Consider the following 17,021-nt stretch of genomic DNA (forward strand, 5'->3'; position numbering starts at 1 on the left):
TGCGCTGAGGACGTTCAGATTCTTTAAGGGAAGAATCTCCAACTTTTGGCCCAAGCTTTGTGTACCTGGTAGCCCCAGGGCAGTAGTGGCTGGGGAGGGATCAGGTGTTCAAAATACAGACTTTGTAGCTGATTCTCCAAGCACAGAATCTCCCCAGAGCAGTGCGGGGCAAGTCTGCTTCCCACTCAGCAGTAATACTGCGGGCTGGGGCCTTCTCTGAACTGTTTGCAGAAATGTTTTTATTTGTATCTCTGCTAGATCAAGTCTGCATCTGTCCAGTCTCTTTTCATCCATATCTTAGTCAAAATACTCCCTCTTCAGAGAGAACTTCCTTGGTCACACCATCAGCCTTACCCATCACACTTCCGTCTTCCTGTCTGAAATCCCCTACATGGGTAAGCCTTGACCAGCTGTTCACCACTGGAGGCCATTGCCTGCATGGTGAGAACTGAGTACTCTGCTGAGTGAGTGAATGGGTCTTGTCCCTGATTGTCTCCTCTGGTTCTCTCTATTACTGTGGATTTGGACCTTTATTTCTTTGCTGTCATTTCAATATATACTCAAGAAGAGGAAAGGAAAAATACCTGTAATCATTCCCCCATATTAATCTTGAATCCAGCATGTCTTTTTTCACAAAATCTTTTATGTACTAATCTTTATACCTGCTTTGAGATCACATTTTATTGTATAGAAAAATAAAGGTAGATTAAGTTAGTCAGGTATAAGACTTTTCTGTACTATGTACCGTTGCAACTTTTCTAAAAATCTAAAATTATTCCAAAATAAAATATTTATTTTTTTAAAAGTCAATTAGGAGGAAAAATAAAAGTTATTGAAGCTAGCCCTGTTTTTGAATGTATATTACTACCTAAGCACACATTTGGTTATCCTTTTTACAAAGGTATTCTAAATGGTTAAGCATGAAAACTAATATGATACGTAGGTATTTTTTCCACCTAGAAAATGAATATTTAAAAGCAGTGTTACTTTTGGTAAGACATATTAAGAGGCTATACAAATAAGGAAATAATTACCTAATTTCAGCTGCTGTTAACAGAAAACTCAACACTGAATTGATTTAAATTGAGTAAAAAATAAACTATAACATAGGTTTGTGACTCTGGCTCATCATTTATTACTTTTTTCTTAAGAAATCTATATTTTATTGTGAGCATTGAGAATTGTGTAAGCTGTTATTCACCAGGACAGTCTGCAGTCTAGCAGTTTTAGGTCAGGGCTGTTTGTCACAAAGCTAGACTACCAGCTGTTAGACAGATTCCTTTGTTCAAATGGCTTTATAATTTAGCAAAGAGAAGGGCTTCCTCCTTCTCATCAGCATCAAAATTTATTGGATAACCGTTAGACTTTTTAAAACTTAAGAGAAACCAAAATGAACGCAAATTATGTCGTTTACCCTTAAGGGTTCTCCATCCAGTTGAGACAACAGTATGACTGTGTGCATAAACTATGTTGTCATCTTTGAACAACAGAAGTAACCAAGACTAACGCTCTGACTTGTAGCCTTAGCTCTGCCACTCGGGGAGGGGGACGGTGTTTAGGCAAGGTGTTTAGTCCTTTATGGCCTCATTTTTTGAAGATGAGAATTTAGCCTAAATCATCTCTTAGATCCCCTTCAACTCTGAAAGTTCTGTGACGTTGGGTAGAAACCACTGCCTTCTGAGGTAGCGAGAGCACAGAGGGAACTGACTTGAGGGCAGATGACTTGAGACCAAGGTCAGTCCCAGTCCCTCCGCATATGCCTGGCCTGGCCCAGAGCAATACTGGAAAATGCTTTCTTCTATCAAAATGTTTGCTCAAAAAAGTGATAATGTAGATATCTTACAAATTGCTTTTTTGTTTGAGAGAGAGACAGAAGTCATATATAAGCCATTTTTCATATAAATTTTAAAAAACAGAATCCGGGAGTAGAAAATGAAACTTCTTCCTTGCTTCCAGTCTCTCTCACACGGTTCGTTCGTCCAGCTCCACAGGTGGGTAGCCTGAGCGTGCAGTAAAGCACTCAGCACATCCCCACCACCACCCTGAAGGCACTTGCCTAGCGTTTTGACTTCCCTGTCTGGTAGTTGTAGTAGGCTCGGCAGATAGAAGAACCTTTGTGGTTGAATTTACCTATTATTTGCTCGATATACGTTCATTTTAGTGGTCTCATTTAGAAGGGTTAAATCTGCCAGTGGAGTTTGGTGGGTTATGTTAGACTGAAGGTGCTGAGAAGAAGCAAGAGAGCATAGGGGAAATCTGAGCACGTCAGCCAGCATGTTCCCACCCTCGTGGCGAATAGATCTTAGTGCTGTGCTCATTCACTCCATTGTATGGAACTGCAAGCTGAGTCATTAAACCCAAGAGAGAAGATGATAGCTTAGTCAACACTGTGCTCCTGGGGACAAAGTTTAATTCAGTTCTGACTGTTGGGGGTTTTGTTTGATTGACCTTGTGGAGAAGGCTGAAGGAGGGGTATCAGTCTTTAATTAATAGTCAACTAGGGCAGTCTTAAAAGTTTTACTAAAGTCTGAACTTCAATGAAACCGGGAAGATGTGAATTTACTCTTTCATTGAGATAGAAGCTAACTGTTAGTACACTTGTCGATGAAAACACATTTAACACATCTTTCCTCCCCCCATTTGGTTCTGTGTGGCCCCCAGTTGCGGTCCACTTTGCCTGGTTAGCTCAGTAGCTACACATGAACATCACATACTTTGAGAAATAGATGGGATTTGTATGTTTTTAATTTGGAAAGTCTTTCTAGAAGGAGTTTGACAGGTAGGTGAGCAGGAAGGGACTTTTCCCTTGGCACAATCTGAAAAAATAGGCAAGATAGGAGAGACTTGTTTACAAAGATTTAGAAATTTATCCGAAGTAATAGCCTGATCAGCTAACTCAGATTCGTGATTAATGTCTGGATTTGAAGAAGGGAAGGATGGTGAAATTGACAGAAGGTGAAAGATAATAGAAAAGATAGGAAGAGAGGTTATTTAGGGTAAAGTAAGCAAGGTTCAGTAAAGTAATTATGGAAATCCTACTTTCCTGACTTTTTTTTTTAAAGCAACATAGGATAGCTAAACTATTTGCTTACCTCTCATCTTCCTTTACATGTTTTATTTTTTTGTTCGAGTTTTCATAACGAGGCTGAGTTGTTACAGTGTCTCTTGGGCGCTATGAGTAGCGTTTTACAGATGCAGACTGACCCCCCGGCCCTCTTGGTGACCCCACTCAGCTTGCCTATATTCCCTTGGATTGAGATGATCAAAGGTCAGCTTCCTATGGGATAACCATGTATAAAGAATAATCACAAAATAATTAATTTTCCCGCTTACTCTCTGGTAGTAAAACGAAAATAGCTTGGCTTTTATTTCTTGATGAGACTTTTCCATATGGTAGTGTTGGCCAGACTTGGTTCTCTGATGGGGGAGAAAACTGATGGGCAGACAGTGTCATTTTTAAAATCACTTGCTGTAGTCTCGTTGGTCATCTTAAAGTAAATAGATGTTTACCTTGTTACTTTGAAATGTAAGTGTGATAATTTTACATTAAATTAAATATCTATATTCCAGTTGTAGATTTTAGGAATTTTCAGTTATTTATAAATTAACATTTTCCCCACTTTCTATTTAAGTGACCGTTATTACCATACCTGAATGATCGGCCTTAATAAAATAGTGACGTTACTTTGTCCTTCTATAGCTGTGTTTACCACAGGTATTGGTTAGGTCGGTGAGAAGCCACTTACTGAGTGGCTGCTGTGTGCACAGCTTGTGCTGAGTGTAGGGAAGTTACCGTGGTCGATTTAGGGATTTGTTGAGTAGAAATGGAGGCTTTCAGCTTCAGCTTCCAGGTTGGCATGTATATCTTTCCACTGCCAATAGTTCTCTTAGTAAGAATTTAATGTGAATGAAAGTTAGCCTGTATCTTAAAGTGAGTGAAGGAAATTTGTTGTATAAAGAGGAATCCATTTGCCTGGCTTTTAAATAATTCTTATGAATTTGTCACCTCTGTGCCTATTTAAAGGTAGTATTTTGCCCCATATTTTCTTGTCTTTATAAAACACTTAAACTTGCAAAGTCTGACTCTGCTATAGCATGGAGAAACACTTGAACAAAAAGCTCTTCCAGTATAAATACTGTTTCATTAGAATATTTGAGGCTAGGCATTGTCTTTTTCTTGTTGGAACAGTACCTTGCTAACTAGTGCTAACATGGCAGGATAATTGTTAAGCTTCACAAGTTAATAAGTACATAAACTAGATAGGAATAAAAAATATTTTTTACCTCAAAAAATGGTGCTGATTGTTTTTGGCAAGTATGCACAATTTCACAGACTGTTTGGGTTTTCTGTTTGTTTATTTTTTCGTTTCGCTTTATTTGTTTATGGTTCCCATGTTCCATCTGCAGCTTTGTATGTATTTCACAGATAAGGTAATGTTTGAAGCACTTAAACTCACCAAAATTTTTAGGTAATAAATTCGATTAAACTTGGACTGAGACCACTGGGTGGGATGGAGGTTTAACAGGGAATGAAACACTGGGGTGGTTGGGGTGGGAATATGTATGTACAGACAATATTCCTTGATATTTATAATTGCTAGGAATTAATATGGCTTATTAGGGGAGAAAAAGAACTAAAAAACACTCCCTGCCAACATAAAAATGCATTTTCTTTTGGAAAGAACCACTTTATTTTCCTCCTTTCTTTTTTCCTTTCCTTTTTTTTCTTTTCTTTTCCTTTTTTTTTTTTCTTTCTTTTTGTTTTAAAGATATTTGGGCTATAGGGTGTATATTTGCAGAACTACTAACGTCAGAACCAATATTTCACTGTCGACAAGAGGACATCAAAACTAGTAATCCTTATCACCATGACCAGCTGGACAGAATATTCAATGTAATGGGATTTCCTGCAGGTACACATTATGTTTTTGTTTTTGTTTTTAAATCACTGTTATTTGAACTTAGATATCTTTATTGGAAAGGTGTATATTTTTAGCTGATGAAAGCTACTCTTACTCAATTCTCTGTGTTGATGACTTGCATTAATCAAAGACCCATAGAAATAGCAAAATTTGTAGAGTTCACATATTAGCATAAAATATTTAGGGGTTTCTTGAATTTGCAGGGTGTATTTTTGTTTCATTTTGGTTTTGGGTTTTGTTTTGTTTCATATTTAAAATGATTGCAATATCTGTATTTAAAAGGTGCCTTTAGTTCTCACCATTGGAGATGAAATAAAATTCAGTAGTATATATTTTTGTCTGGCAGTATATATAATAATGTCATTACTTGGTATTTGATTACAAATTTTGAACAGTATTTCTATTTAGGGCACTGTGCAGTACATTGTATTGAATAATAGTGTTTTTTGCTATATAACTCCTGTCAGTAAGAACATTCTTTGAAGTTAGAACAGTCAGGATGTGAGTGAAGGGCTCACATTGCACAGTGACCATGCCTGCACTGATTGCAGCAGGGAGGGAGTTGTTGGGTGTCCCGTCACAGGCTTTAGATCTCTAGCTGCATCCCAGTCCCTTGTGCCCCAAGACAGCCGTTCATCACCCACCAGAAACTCTGCCCAGAGGTCCAGAATAAAGAAAATTTGTTTAAAACCCCTACATAGTTCTGGCCAGTCAAGTACTTATTAGAAGTTATTTCTTATTATGAATTTTTCTTAGGTCCGTAACTCAAAACTAATACAGAAATATCTGGGAGTTATAATTCCACATCCCTTGTAAGTGTTAATTATCAGTAAATGCAGAATAACTACCTTTCTCCAAAATTGACTGACATTTCTACAAAGATTGTTTTGTTGTGATGGGAATTTCATTTATTCACTAAATATTTATTTATTGAGCACCTGCCATGTTTCAGGCACTGTGTTAAATATGAAATATTGTTCATATAACAGACTCTTGCCCTCTTGGAGTTGACATTGAACTGCTCTAAGGAGAATGTTGAGAGAATGGGAGTAGTTCGAGTAATGGGGAGAATGGCCTTTTCTTCCCACCTCTGAATGTACCCATCATTTCAGAGGCCCCAGGGGAAAGAGCATGGCTTACAGGGGTGGAGTTGGGGGGCAAGTCTCCATTGGTGATGGTTCTAAAATGGTTCTTAGTATGTGGTTCCACAGTTAGGGTAGGCTTAGCTTATAAGGAACCTAAAAGGCAGGCAGCAAAATTTAGACTTGTGCTAAAGAATGAGACTCTGTGATAAGTTCTTGAGAACTAGTGACATGGCTTATGTTCAATCTTAGATTAGTGTGGCAGGGGTATGTAAAAATCAATTTAAGAAAGGTAACTCAAGTCGGGAAACCAGCTGCTTACCTGTAGCGGTACTCCAGGTATAAAGTGATTTGGATGGAGAAGAAAGAATAAAGATATAATTTTTGACAGGAAGCATGTAATTGAGGAAAGAATAAAAGATTATCTCAGGATTTCTAGCTTGAGAAATTGACAAAAATAGAGAAATTGAACAAGGAAGTAGTTAAGGAGAAAATGCCATTTAGGAATTTAAAGCATGTGTTTAGTTTACAATATGTGATATCTGGAGGTTAGGTAGCAAATATTTTTATAAGTCAGTTGAAAGAAAAGCAAACCTCTGAAGGTCATGTAAAAGCTGAAGTGCTGTGAAGCTACCTGGTAGAGTGCGGGCACCTGTAGGCTCGCAGTGAAGTGCCCTGAGGGTGACAGCAAGCTTCTAAAAAAGCGTGTGGTGTCTGAGTAGCTCTAATGCCAGCAAGACTGATCTAGGTATTTCCCACCTAATGTATCCAGTAGCTGGAAACTAGCCAGGGCACCAGCTGACTTGTTAATATGCTAGTTGCATCCTATTCTGTTCCATTTCAAAGAGCTGCTACTGCTTACCTTGATGACCACATAAACCAGTGTATTTAATGAGGGGAAAGTGAGGAGGGCCATAGGAAAAGAGGTACAGCTTAAAGCTACTGAGGGGGAAGATAGTACACTTATTGTTGAGGAGATTGGGTGCTGATTTAACCAAGAAATTTGGTGGGACAAAAGTGGTTTTACAAATAGAAATAGAACTATTAAATAACAGAAATATTTGTTTATAACTTGTTCCTCTGTTGTTACAGAAATTGAGGTAACTTATAGTAAAACATGTAGAAAGTAGGCATTCAAAAAATAAAGTTAAAAAGAGATAGATTGAACTCAGTACAAGGTATGGGGAATTGCATTTACATGTTTAAGATGTTTACTATAGCTGACCATTTATTTGAAGTCTGTGCTTTCATGGAAGTTAAAAGTATAGGACAGGTAATGAAAAGTGAAGTAACCTTTATTAAAATTCTTGAGAAAAGGAACCTAGACAATATAAAATTATATCAATGTATTTCACAGATAAAGATTGGGAAGATATAAAAAAGATGCCTGAACATTCAACATTAATGAAAGATTTCAGAAGAAATACGTAAGTTGGAAAGAAAATAGACCTTTTATTGATTTTTGCTTTTCTAGAATTCTTAGTATAAGATTGAATACTCAACATGGTAGAATACTCAACACAAGATCATTCTATTCAATAATTTTACTTATTTAGTCTAATAAATACTTTTGCATTATGATAGTCTTCATTTCTTAAGATGTTTGAATGGTGATAGAAAGAAGATGCATATCTTATATTAGCAGCTGATTTGGATATGAGAAAAAAAGTTCATTTCTTTCCATATTTATTACTTTCTGGAAGCTGTGCATCCATGGAAAGTATCATAGCTGAAGCAGTAAGAGACTGAAATAAACAAACCTTGCTGATAGCCACCTGCCTACCCACCCAGGCTGGTTGTAAATTTAAGTACGTTTTAATGGAGAAGAAGGAATATTTCATTTATTCTCAATGTAAGATCAAGGGGATTGGGAGAGGGATTTTATAGACCTGTGACAGATTTTTTTTAATTTGTTTTTATTTTAAACTTACTAGTAAGGCTGAGTTAAGCTCTTGACCCATATGTTATTTAAGATAATTGTTGAGATAGCATTCATGTGAACAAAGCCAAACAGTGTGTATATTATTCATGAAATTATCTTGCATTTAATCCATAGTATCCATTCAGAAGTGACTAGTGTGAATACTGAATGAAATATAAAATTGATTGAATACCATTTTCAATGTATGTTCTGTGTCGGTTATCATTAAAATAATTCTGTTTGGAAAAACTTCAGCCAATGTAAAATTAACCTCATATCTAATATAGCTATTTCATAGTGTTTCTCTTTCAGGTATACCAACTGCAGCCTTATCAAGTATATGGAAAAACATAAAGTTAAACCAGATAGTAAAGCATTCCACTTGGTAAGCATTAGAGAAAAGTACTAAACAGTACTAATGCATTTCTTCCCCCTGGTAAGCCCAACTGAGGCTTTTTTGAGTCAATTTCTGTGGTTACTCAGCACTTTTAGAGTTCTTTAATAGTAATACTAATGCAGAGATCTCGTTGGTGCATATAGTAAAGATATCGAATACTTGTTTTTCTAAGCCCATTATTTAGAAAAATTAATTAGAATTTCTAATTAATTAGAAAAATTAATACTAATTTTTCTAAACATTAATTCACAGACTTAATGTTTGGTTACATTCGATTTTCTAAAGAGAGTCAGTGTACCAAGTCTGTCAAGTCATTTTTAAAATTCCATTTATTGGTTTTCATCAGTTACTTTAAAATTTCAAAGAAGAATCAAGATGAAAACAATCCCACTGTTCAGAAATAAGTTTTACAGATTACCTCTTTATACGTTTACCTCTTATAGACTTGGCTGTTAAAGGTCCTTCAGGGACCTTTATGTGCTTTTTCTGGAAGAATATGAGAAATGTAGTATGTAGACAGTATATAATGGAAAAATGATTTGACCTAGAATCTAAATGAATCTGCGCTATCAAGGTAATTTGTGACATTATATTCAACTGTTGTCAATTTAAACTTGTTTACAGTAAACTTTCCATTTTTACATCATAACAATTAAAAATGTTTTTCAGTTTTATGGTTTTCAAAAAAAGTAATATAAAGGGGGAATTTGGGGAAGCGGGTTATATTTTGCTTGGCTTTAAATTCTTTTAATCCTTTATTCCCAGTATTTTTAAATGAGTTCATTAAATGGGAATTTTTTTACTTTGAAAGGATTAAGCTTTCCTTTATTACAGTACCCGGCCCCTTGGCAAATATTTCTTGTATTTCTGCTTTTTCTTCTCCTTCTCCTCTTCTGCTTCTGCATCTTCTTCAGTAATTTTTTATCATGTTGTGTATCAGCAATTAAAAAGCAGTGCTTAACTGACCATATTACCACACAGTGTATTGTTATCCAAATCATGGCTTCTTATAATGTACTTAAAATAGTACCCAAATTGGAAGGTAAGTTAGATCCTTCAAAGTTATGGCCTTATTTATTCTAACAAAATAATGATAATAGTGGTAGAACAAAAGTCACAATTTAGGGGAATTATCTTACGCCCCCCCAATTCACTGCTACTCAGTCTAGTCTGAGGAGACTCTCGCTACCACCACCACCAAAAAGTGTAGAGAGATAGGCTTCCTTTACAGCTTACTTGCTTGTTTTTACTAGGGCGACCTATCTTGGGTGGTTCCATCTGAAAGCTCTAATACAATTCCATTAAAACTGTTGAGTATTTTAAGTAGCAAATGCATGCTTTTCCTTTCAATCTCAAAATAAATTGTGCTTCCACTGAAATATCAGCTCGTTAAAATTGAAGTCTCAGCATCCCAGGATTTCATCTGCATTTAAAAATATTTTCTGTCCGTTTGTTCTCTGATTGTGTCATCTCCCACTGTCTCCACATGTCTGCTAGTTGCTTGGTTTTCAGAGTATGGTCATGGGTTAGCGGCACCAGAGACATCTGGGAGTTGTTAGGAAGTGCTCCAGGGATGACTCTGGTGTACTCTGAAGCCTGGAAAACACTGCATTAGATCAGAGATCTAAGCTAAGAGACTACTGTTTAGATCATCTCTTAAATCACATATTTACATCAAATACTCTAGTTCATAGAGCCTTCAGTAAATTATATTTCAGCCAAAAGATACTGAGTTTTCACGTTAGTGTGACATTGCTTTATGTAATAATAGTAATAATAATGGCTAACACTTATATAGTGCTTTCTTTGTGCCCAGCACTGCTATAATTGCTTTCCACATATTAACTCGTTTAATTCTGAAAATAAACTTATGATAAAAGGTACTGTTTTTAATCTCCACTTGAGAAATGGGGTTACAAAGTGGTTAAGTAACTTGTTCAGAATCTCTCAACTAATAAATTCATAGCTACACCTCTGCACTTTACGAGCTCTGTGCCAGCCACCACATTTATTCAGACCAGCGCAGCGCTGTCAGGAGGACTCGGATGCCCGTGCTGTCTGGTAGGGCAGCTCCAGCCACGTGTGCTTGCTGGCATGACTGAGAAACTGATTTCTTAATTGGTTATTAATTAATTAATTTTTAATTTGGTTATAATTCATTTAGATTTAAATCTAAATAGCCACATGTGGCTGGTGTATTATTTGTGTTATAATAAGGTTTCCCCTTAACAGAAAATACAAGAATTTTAGTCCCATTTTAAATTGGATATAGCAGTTTAGGGAGAAGGTCATTGGTTTAGAGTAAGAAGACATAAGTTTAGTTACTTCTTGTAGGAGAACCAAGTGAGATAATGAGTCTTAGAATGACTAAAATGTGAATTATTACATTAAATGGAACAATTGGGAGATTTTTTTTTTGTTAGTTTGGGGGAATAAATACCCTCCAAATTCTGGTGTTATTCATCAGAAAACATATGCCTCCCGAAAATGTGCCAAAGAGTATAAAACTAAGAGAAGTAATGCGGTGACGTATTTATGATTTGTGGTTTCAGCTTCAGAAGTTGCTTACCATGGACCCAATAAAGCGAATTACCTCAGAGCAGGCTATGCAGGACCCCTATTTCCTAGAAGACCCACTTCCTACATCAGAGTAAGTGATCAGTTTATTAACTCACTAGCACGATAGACTTTTTTGGTGCATGCTTTATTTCAGTTGTCAGCTCCAAGTTGCCATTGCTCTTACATGGGGACCCAAGGAAATCCTTATGAGAAGTGAAAAATGAGCTCTGACGATTGAAGTGTCGTCAGGGGTTTTACAGCTGTCACTCCTTCAGACTCCCTGAGCTGGCTCACTGCTTGCAGTTACAGTATTGTGTTCCAGTTGCAGACTCCATTCCCAAGTATATTTGTGTTTCCATACTCTCATTTTAAATGCAGTTTGGAGAGTCAAATAATGACATTCCAGCTGGAATCTATCTTTTGGTTGTGGTGATCAAAAAGGAGCCTGGGATCAAAGAAGAAAGCTGAGTCCTATCAGATGATTATTGATTATTTTTATACAATGAAAAGCCCTCCCCTGGCCTGCTGTGACGTCACTGCTTAGAAGAAGAGATTCATTGTGTCACAGCGGCATGAAAGGTGCTTATATCACAAATAGCAGGCAGAGGGTCCATCTTAAAAGATGAAAACAAAAACCACTTAAATGCAGCATTTGAAGTATTGATTAGTATACCCGAAATCACTTTTCTTTTTTCTTATGATCAGCGTTTTTGCCGGTTGTCAAATCCCTTACCCCAAGCGAGAATTTTTAACAGAAGAGGAGCCTGATGACAAAGGAGACAAAGTAAGTATTAAAGTGCGCTTGGCCGCTTCTTGTTTGATTCGGTGCCACTCTGCCATTTCCTGGCTTGGACATGTTCTGTTCTCCTCCTGAGCTGAGCTTTATTTTTGTGTTTAACCACTTGAGAAGAACCAGCAGCAGCAGCAGGGCAATAACCACACGAATGGGACCGGCCACCCAGGGAATCAAGACAGCAGTCACACCCAGGGGCCCCCGCTGAAGAAAGTGAGAGTCGTCCCTCCTACCACTACCTCAGGTGGACTGATCATGACCTCAGACTATCAGGTACTTCCCGTCTGTTTCGCATTGACCTGCCTTGTCAGTATTGCATGTGGGCTTGTGACCACTGGAAAATGCGACGTCGTTAAGAAAATACCGACCTTTACATGCCTGGGAAACACGTTGACATGAAGAGTTATTGGCATTGAAAGCACTTGGTGGTACAGTAGAGGGGGCTTAGCCAGACTTAACATGATCAGATGTAAATTACGCCATTCATTAACTCTGTGACCTTGGACAAGGCTTTAGCTTCTCATCTGTAACATGAGACGGGCGAAGCCTAACCTGCCGTTGCCGTGGGAACAGCTGTGGTGAACTTCAGCACCCAGCGTACAGTGGGCGCTCAGGAAGTGATGCCTGTCGTTTCTGAAACCACAGTGATTAAGGACTCAGGCTTCCAAATCCCAGCCCCGCCACTGACTTCTGGGCAACCTTGAGTAGGTGGTTCAGATGTTCTCAGTTTCCTCATTTGTCGGATGGATGTGGATGATGGTCAGCGTGAGGCCGTGGTCAGGATTCCATGAGCGGACGTGAGCTAAGGACAGTGGCCGGCCTGACCGACAGGCATTTAGTAGATGGCACCACTCACCTATTCGTTCTTATTATCGTCGTCATCATTAGAATTCTTAGTAGCGTTCACAGTGCCCAGGACACACTTCCTGAGTGCTGGTGGTGGTGCTGGTGGTGACTGTAATCATGGGAAGAGCTTGCTGAGTACTTACCATGTGCCAGCTCTTCTACTAAGTATGAAACAGACATCATTTCCTCCAAGCGTTACAACTCTGTGAGGTCAGCATTATTGTCGTTTCAGAAAACTGGGGCTCTAGAGGTTAAACCCCTTTCCCGTGTTCACCCCACGAGCTGGAGGTAGACTCAGGACGCAGACTCAGATCTGCTGGGGGTGGCTCCGATGCCACTTGTGGATCCTCTCAAGTGACATGGTCAGGTCCTTTGCCGACAGACCCATTTTGAACATCGTGTACCACTTCCCTGCTGGTTCTAATCCTGTTCTCAACTGATCTGGATTTCAGTGTGGAAGCATACTGAAAACTCGACCAGTTAGAGTTATTTCCCTACTAAAAGAGAGAAAGAGGTCTTAGTAAACTAATACGGCTCCCAGAGCCTGCGGCTACACCTCAAGAACTAGATATGAACTCTTTGCTATGGTTAACGGGAGGTCCAGCCCACCAAACCCTGGGAATCATTGTCTGCCCGAGTAGTAATTGTCCTCCTGTAAGCTCACAGACAGGCGTCTTGCGGGTTGATGTTTGCTCCACTACCTTTTCCTCCCCACCTGGAGGGAAAGAACGCACCTCTCGGCACAAGGATTGTTTGCATGCTCAGGTGGTGCGTCCTGAGCATGAAAATGGAGCAGGTGGAGCATGCTGTGCTTCTGTTTGTCGAAGTTATTATTGTGGTGGGTTTTGTGGGTGGTTTCAAAAATAGCGTTTCTGACTACAATTTCACATGTCCACTCTTTTTAAAATGTTATTTTCGCTAGGGTTGGCAGAATTGCAAATTACATGATTTATTAAACATGCTTTGAAGGAAGAAAGTATTAAATCATGGTTACTCTTTCGTAGTGTTTGTCTTGGGGAACTAACAGTATGAGAGAGAGGTGCAGGAGTGGGAGTAGCAATAGGAGAGATCAAAACTAGAGGACTCTGAACGCTGCCCCTTGCGCTGCTTGTAGAGTTGAGAATACCACTCTTCCTACATTTTAATAATTGTAACTTTACTTTTGTATATCACTTGTAGCAGAAAGTAAGATTCATTAATGTAAAGGGCATAAAAATATCTAATGCTGAAGAAACGCTTCTGCGGTACCCTTTTCTGTCATATTCATCTTTAGTCACGCGTGTGTGTTGAGAGTTTTCTATTGAAGAAACAAGCATGTAGATTAGCTTTGAATTTCTTCATGTACACATCATTGAGTTCAAGAGTAAGCATCCCAGGCAAGTTAGTTATCATTTCTCAGGTCGATACAAAACAGCAGAAAAGGGAGTTCCTGTTACAGAAAAAAGAAACGAACTGCACAGCACAGTAGTGAGACTCAGCTTAGTGTGATTTTACCGGAAATACTTCAGACCTTCATAAAGAAAAGTTGATACTAAAAGATTTGGGGGTTTTGTCATTTTAATTCTAAAGCCAATACATAGCACAAGACTTTTAAAATTCTTACTGCCGTAAAATAGAAGACATTTCAAACACACATAAGCCTTGCTGGCTCAGGATACAGCCAGCACGTAGAACACCTGAGTCACATCTGCCCTCCCTCTCCTTTTCCAGCGTTCCAATCCACATGCTGCCTATCCCAACCCTGGACCAAGCACATCACAGCCACAGAGCAGCATGGGATACTCAACTACCTCCCAGCAGCCTCCACAGTACTCTCATCAGACACACCGGTACTGAGCTGCATCGGATACTGTCCATGCACTGTCGCCGTGCTGCAGGGCTGCCTGCGGCTCTCGGCGGGAACCTGGAATGGGCCATGAGAATGTGCTGTGCAGCCACGTAGTCAAATGTCCGGTAGCCGAGTTCCACCACTTTTCACAGATTGGGGTAGTGGCTTCCAAGTTGTACCTTTTTGGAGTTAGACTTGAGAAGAAAGTGCTAGCACAGTTTGTGTTGTGGGTTTGCTACTTCCATAGTTTACTTGACATGGTTCAGACTGACCGATGCATTTTTTTCAGTGACAGTCTGTAGCAGTTGAAGCTGTGAAACGTGCTAGGGGCGAGCATTTGTCATTGTATGTGGTGAATTCTTCCAGTGTAACAACATTATCTGACCAATAGTACACACACACACAAAAGTTTAACTGGTACTTGAAACATACAGTATATGTTAACAAAGTAACCAAGACTCAAAATGAGATTATTTCGGTACACCGTTCATTTTAGTGTCTTAACAGTGGGTTGATTCGTTTTCTACATTAATCAGTGTTTTTTGACCAAGAATACTGCTTGGAATTTTTTGAAAGTACAAGAAGCCACATAGTTTTTCCAGGAAGGTTTCAAAACTCCCAAAGATTGATTTCCAACTTATGAGTTTGTTTTTACTTTTAATCTATGACTTGACTGGTATTAAAGCTGCTATTGATAGTAATTAAATATGTTGTCATTGATATAAACCTGTTTGGTTCAGCAAACAAACTAAACTGATTGTCATAGACGGTGTTTCATTTTTCCTGTTGGTGTTGCTGACTTGTGAGCATGCTTTAAAGATGAAAAAAGCATGAACGATAACTTCCTTAAAAAGGTGCGGCATCCAATTCAGATACTTTGTCCTGATTTGAAAGCTGGTTGGTGTAGTGCTACTAAAATTTTGTTCAGTTCATTTTCTTTTTAAAAACTTGTTCGCACGTTGTTTAGGGTGCCCTTACTTCAGCAAAGGAGAAGGAGTAGGAGAGCCTTAGAATTTTTGAGGAAAAAGAAAACCTATAACATACAATGTACTGTATCAAACTATTTTACATGAATGACACAAGTATTCTGAATTTAAAGAAATTGAACATTGTTAAAAACAAGGTGTTATGTAATAAATTTATTTTTCATAAATCAAAATATGGAGTCAGTTGTATTTTTATATACACAAAGGTGTTTTATTTTAAAACGTGCCTTAACAGGTGGCCTCCAAATAAATCTCTTCAGCTGTTTTCATTAATAATATCTATATCTTCTGCCTCCATAATGAACTAATGACTTATGGTTTAGATACGGATTTGTTTCTCTGTTACACTTAGTGCTATAATACAAGATGTGAAATAGACACCTTTCTAGTAGAAAGAAATCATAATGAGCCTTCCATTTCTAGAATAATGCTGAATTCTGTGATATGCTGAGCCTACTTTGACTCTTTTATCCCAAACAATTATTTTTACTCCCTCCTTCGACACAAAATACAGAAGATTATGAAACTACCATACTCCTTTTCTTAAAAATTCAACTCATTCGTATAAAGCTGTTCTAAAACATGTTAAGAACTGAGGAATTCCGATAGTGAGTGGCCTGACCCTAACGGTGACGGTGGTCTTTAGGAGCTGAACCCGTGTTTCCGTGTTGAGTCTTCCCGCCCCAGTTCTGCACACGATGCCCAGATCTGGCTACAGAGTTCCCCCGCTGTGTCACTGCCGTCAGTCTTACCTGTATTTCCCTTCCGCTCTGATTGTCTTCTGCTTTTTTCTCCCTGCCTTTAATGAAGTGCTTTAAAACTTAGTGTGTATGAGAATCATCTGGAGTTTTCTGTCTTCTCGGGGTCTGGCCCCCGAGGTGGTTTTGGTAGGGTTGGGGTGGAACATGGAATCCTCGATTTCAACAGGGTCCCCAGTTGGTTCCGATGCAGTAGTTGAGGGACACGCACGAGGACCGCTCCCAGGCTGGTCTAAAGCTTGAGCAAACAGTAGCAGTTAAGTGGCTCGGAGAGAGGGCTGCTCTGTTGACAGCCATCTTCTCCTGCGTGAATTTCAAAAAGCAAAACCCACAGTAACAAATTCCACTTGAAGTGTTGGAAACGTCTCGGGCACGGTCCTCAGGTTTCTTTATTCCTTTATCAACCCCCATTCGCTGAGCAGCCCTGCCCAGTCTTGCTGGTGACCATCAAATTCACAAGTCCAGCCTCTTTCCTCCCTGAGCTGCAGACTCGTATATTTAACTGCGTCTGTGACAGACGACAGACACCCACACCTGCCGTGGTTCTCTAGCCTGCTCCCTGGCTCTGCTTCTCCACGAAGCACCTCTCATCCACACCTGACTGCTTTCTGACCCTTCCCTGTTCCATCCCAGGCCTCTCCTCTTCACACTTGCTCCCTGGCTGCCGAGTCCCAGATTCCCAGCCCAGACCTGCCTGGCACATCTGACCCATGACTCAGATTCTCTCTAGACTGAACGTATCCAAACTTGCCTCCTGCCTCGACTGTCCAGCTTGCCGTCCTACAGACTTACCCGCCTTCCCAGTTGTCCAAGCTACAGGGAGACCTTGGTTCCATACACGCGCACGCCCACGACCCCCTCCACCCCACACCCGGCTTTTCCTTCAGTGGCTCCCAGCTGCTGTCTCCTCCCCCTTCCCCGCACCTGCC

The 17,021-nt window shown here is 39.3% G+C and overlaps 1 protein-coding gene across 7 annotated transcripts in view; it reads left to right on the top strand.

Annotated features, from left to right (window-relative positions):
* Positions 1-17,021, top strand: part of CDK8 (cyclin dependent kinase 8) — a 115,724-nt gene that overhangs the window by 83,896 nt on the left and 14,807 nt on the right. For 2 of the 7 annotated variants that reach the window (XM_032611457.1, XM_032611459.1), the window contains 7 exons: positions 4,770-4,913; positions 7,362-7,431; positions 8,238-8,310; positions 10,875-10,972; positions 11,587-11,665; positions 11,789-11,947; positions 14,231-15,223. In XM_032611457.1, the coding sequence (XP_032467348.1) occupies positions 4,770-4,913; positions 7,362-7,431; positions 8,238-8,310; positions 10,875-10,972; positions 11,587-11,665; positions 11,789-11,947; positions 14,231-14,356 (749 nt within the window). In that variant the 3' untranslated portion in view covers positions 14,357-15,223. Of the gene's footprint in view, positions 1-4,769; positions 4,914-7,361; positions 7,432-8,237; positions 8,311-10,874; positions 10,973-11,586; positions 11,666-11,788; positions 11,948-14,230; positions 15,508-17,021 lie in introns of those variants that run through there. The other 5 variants (XM_032611458.1, XM_032611452.1, XM_032611453.1 and 2 more) reach the window with 5 other exon arrangements.

The sequence above is a fragment of the Phocoena sinus genome, chromosome 18 (assembly GCF_008692025.1).
Source record: "Phocoena sinus isolate mPhoSin1 chromosome 18, mPhoSin1.pri, whole genome shotgun sequence".
Classification (NCBI taxonomy): Eukaryota; Metazoa; Chordata; class Mammalia; order Artiodactyla; family Phocoenidae; genus Phocoena; species Phocoena sinus.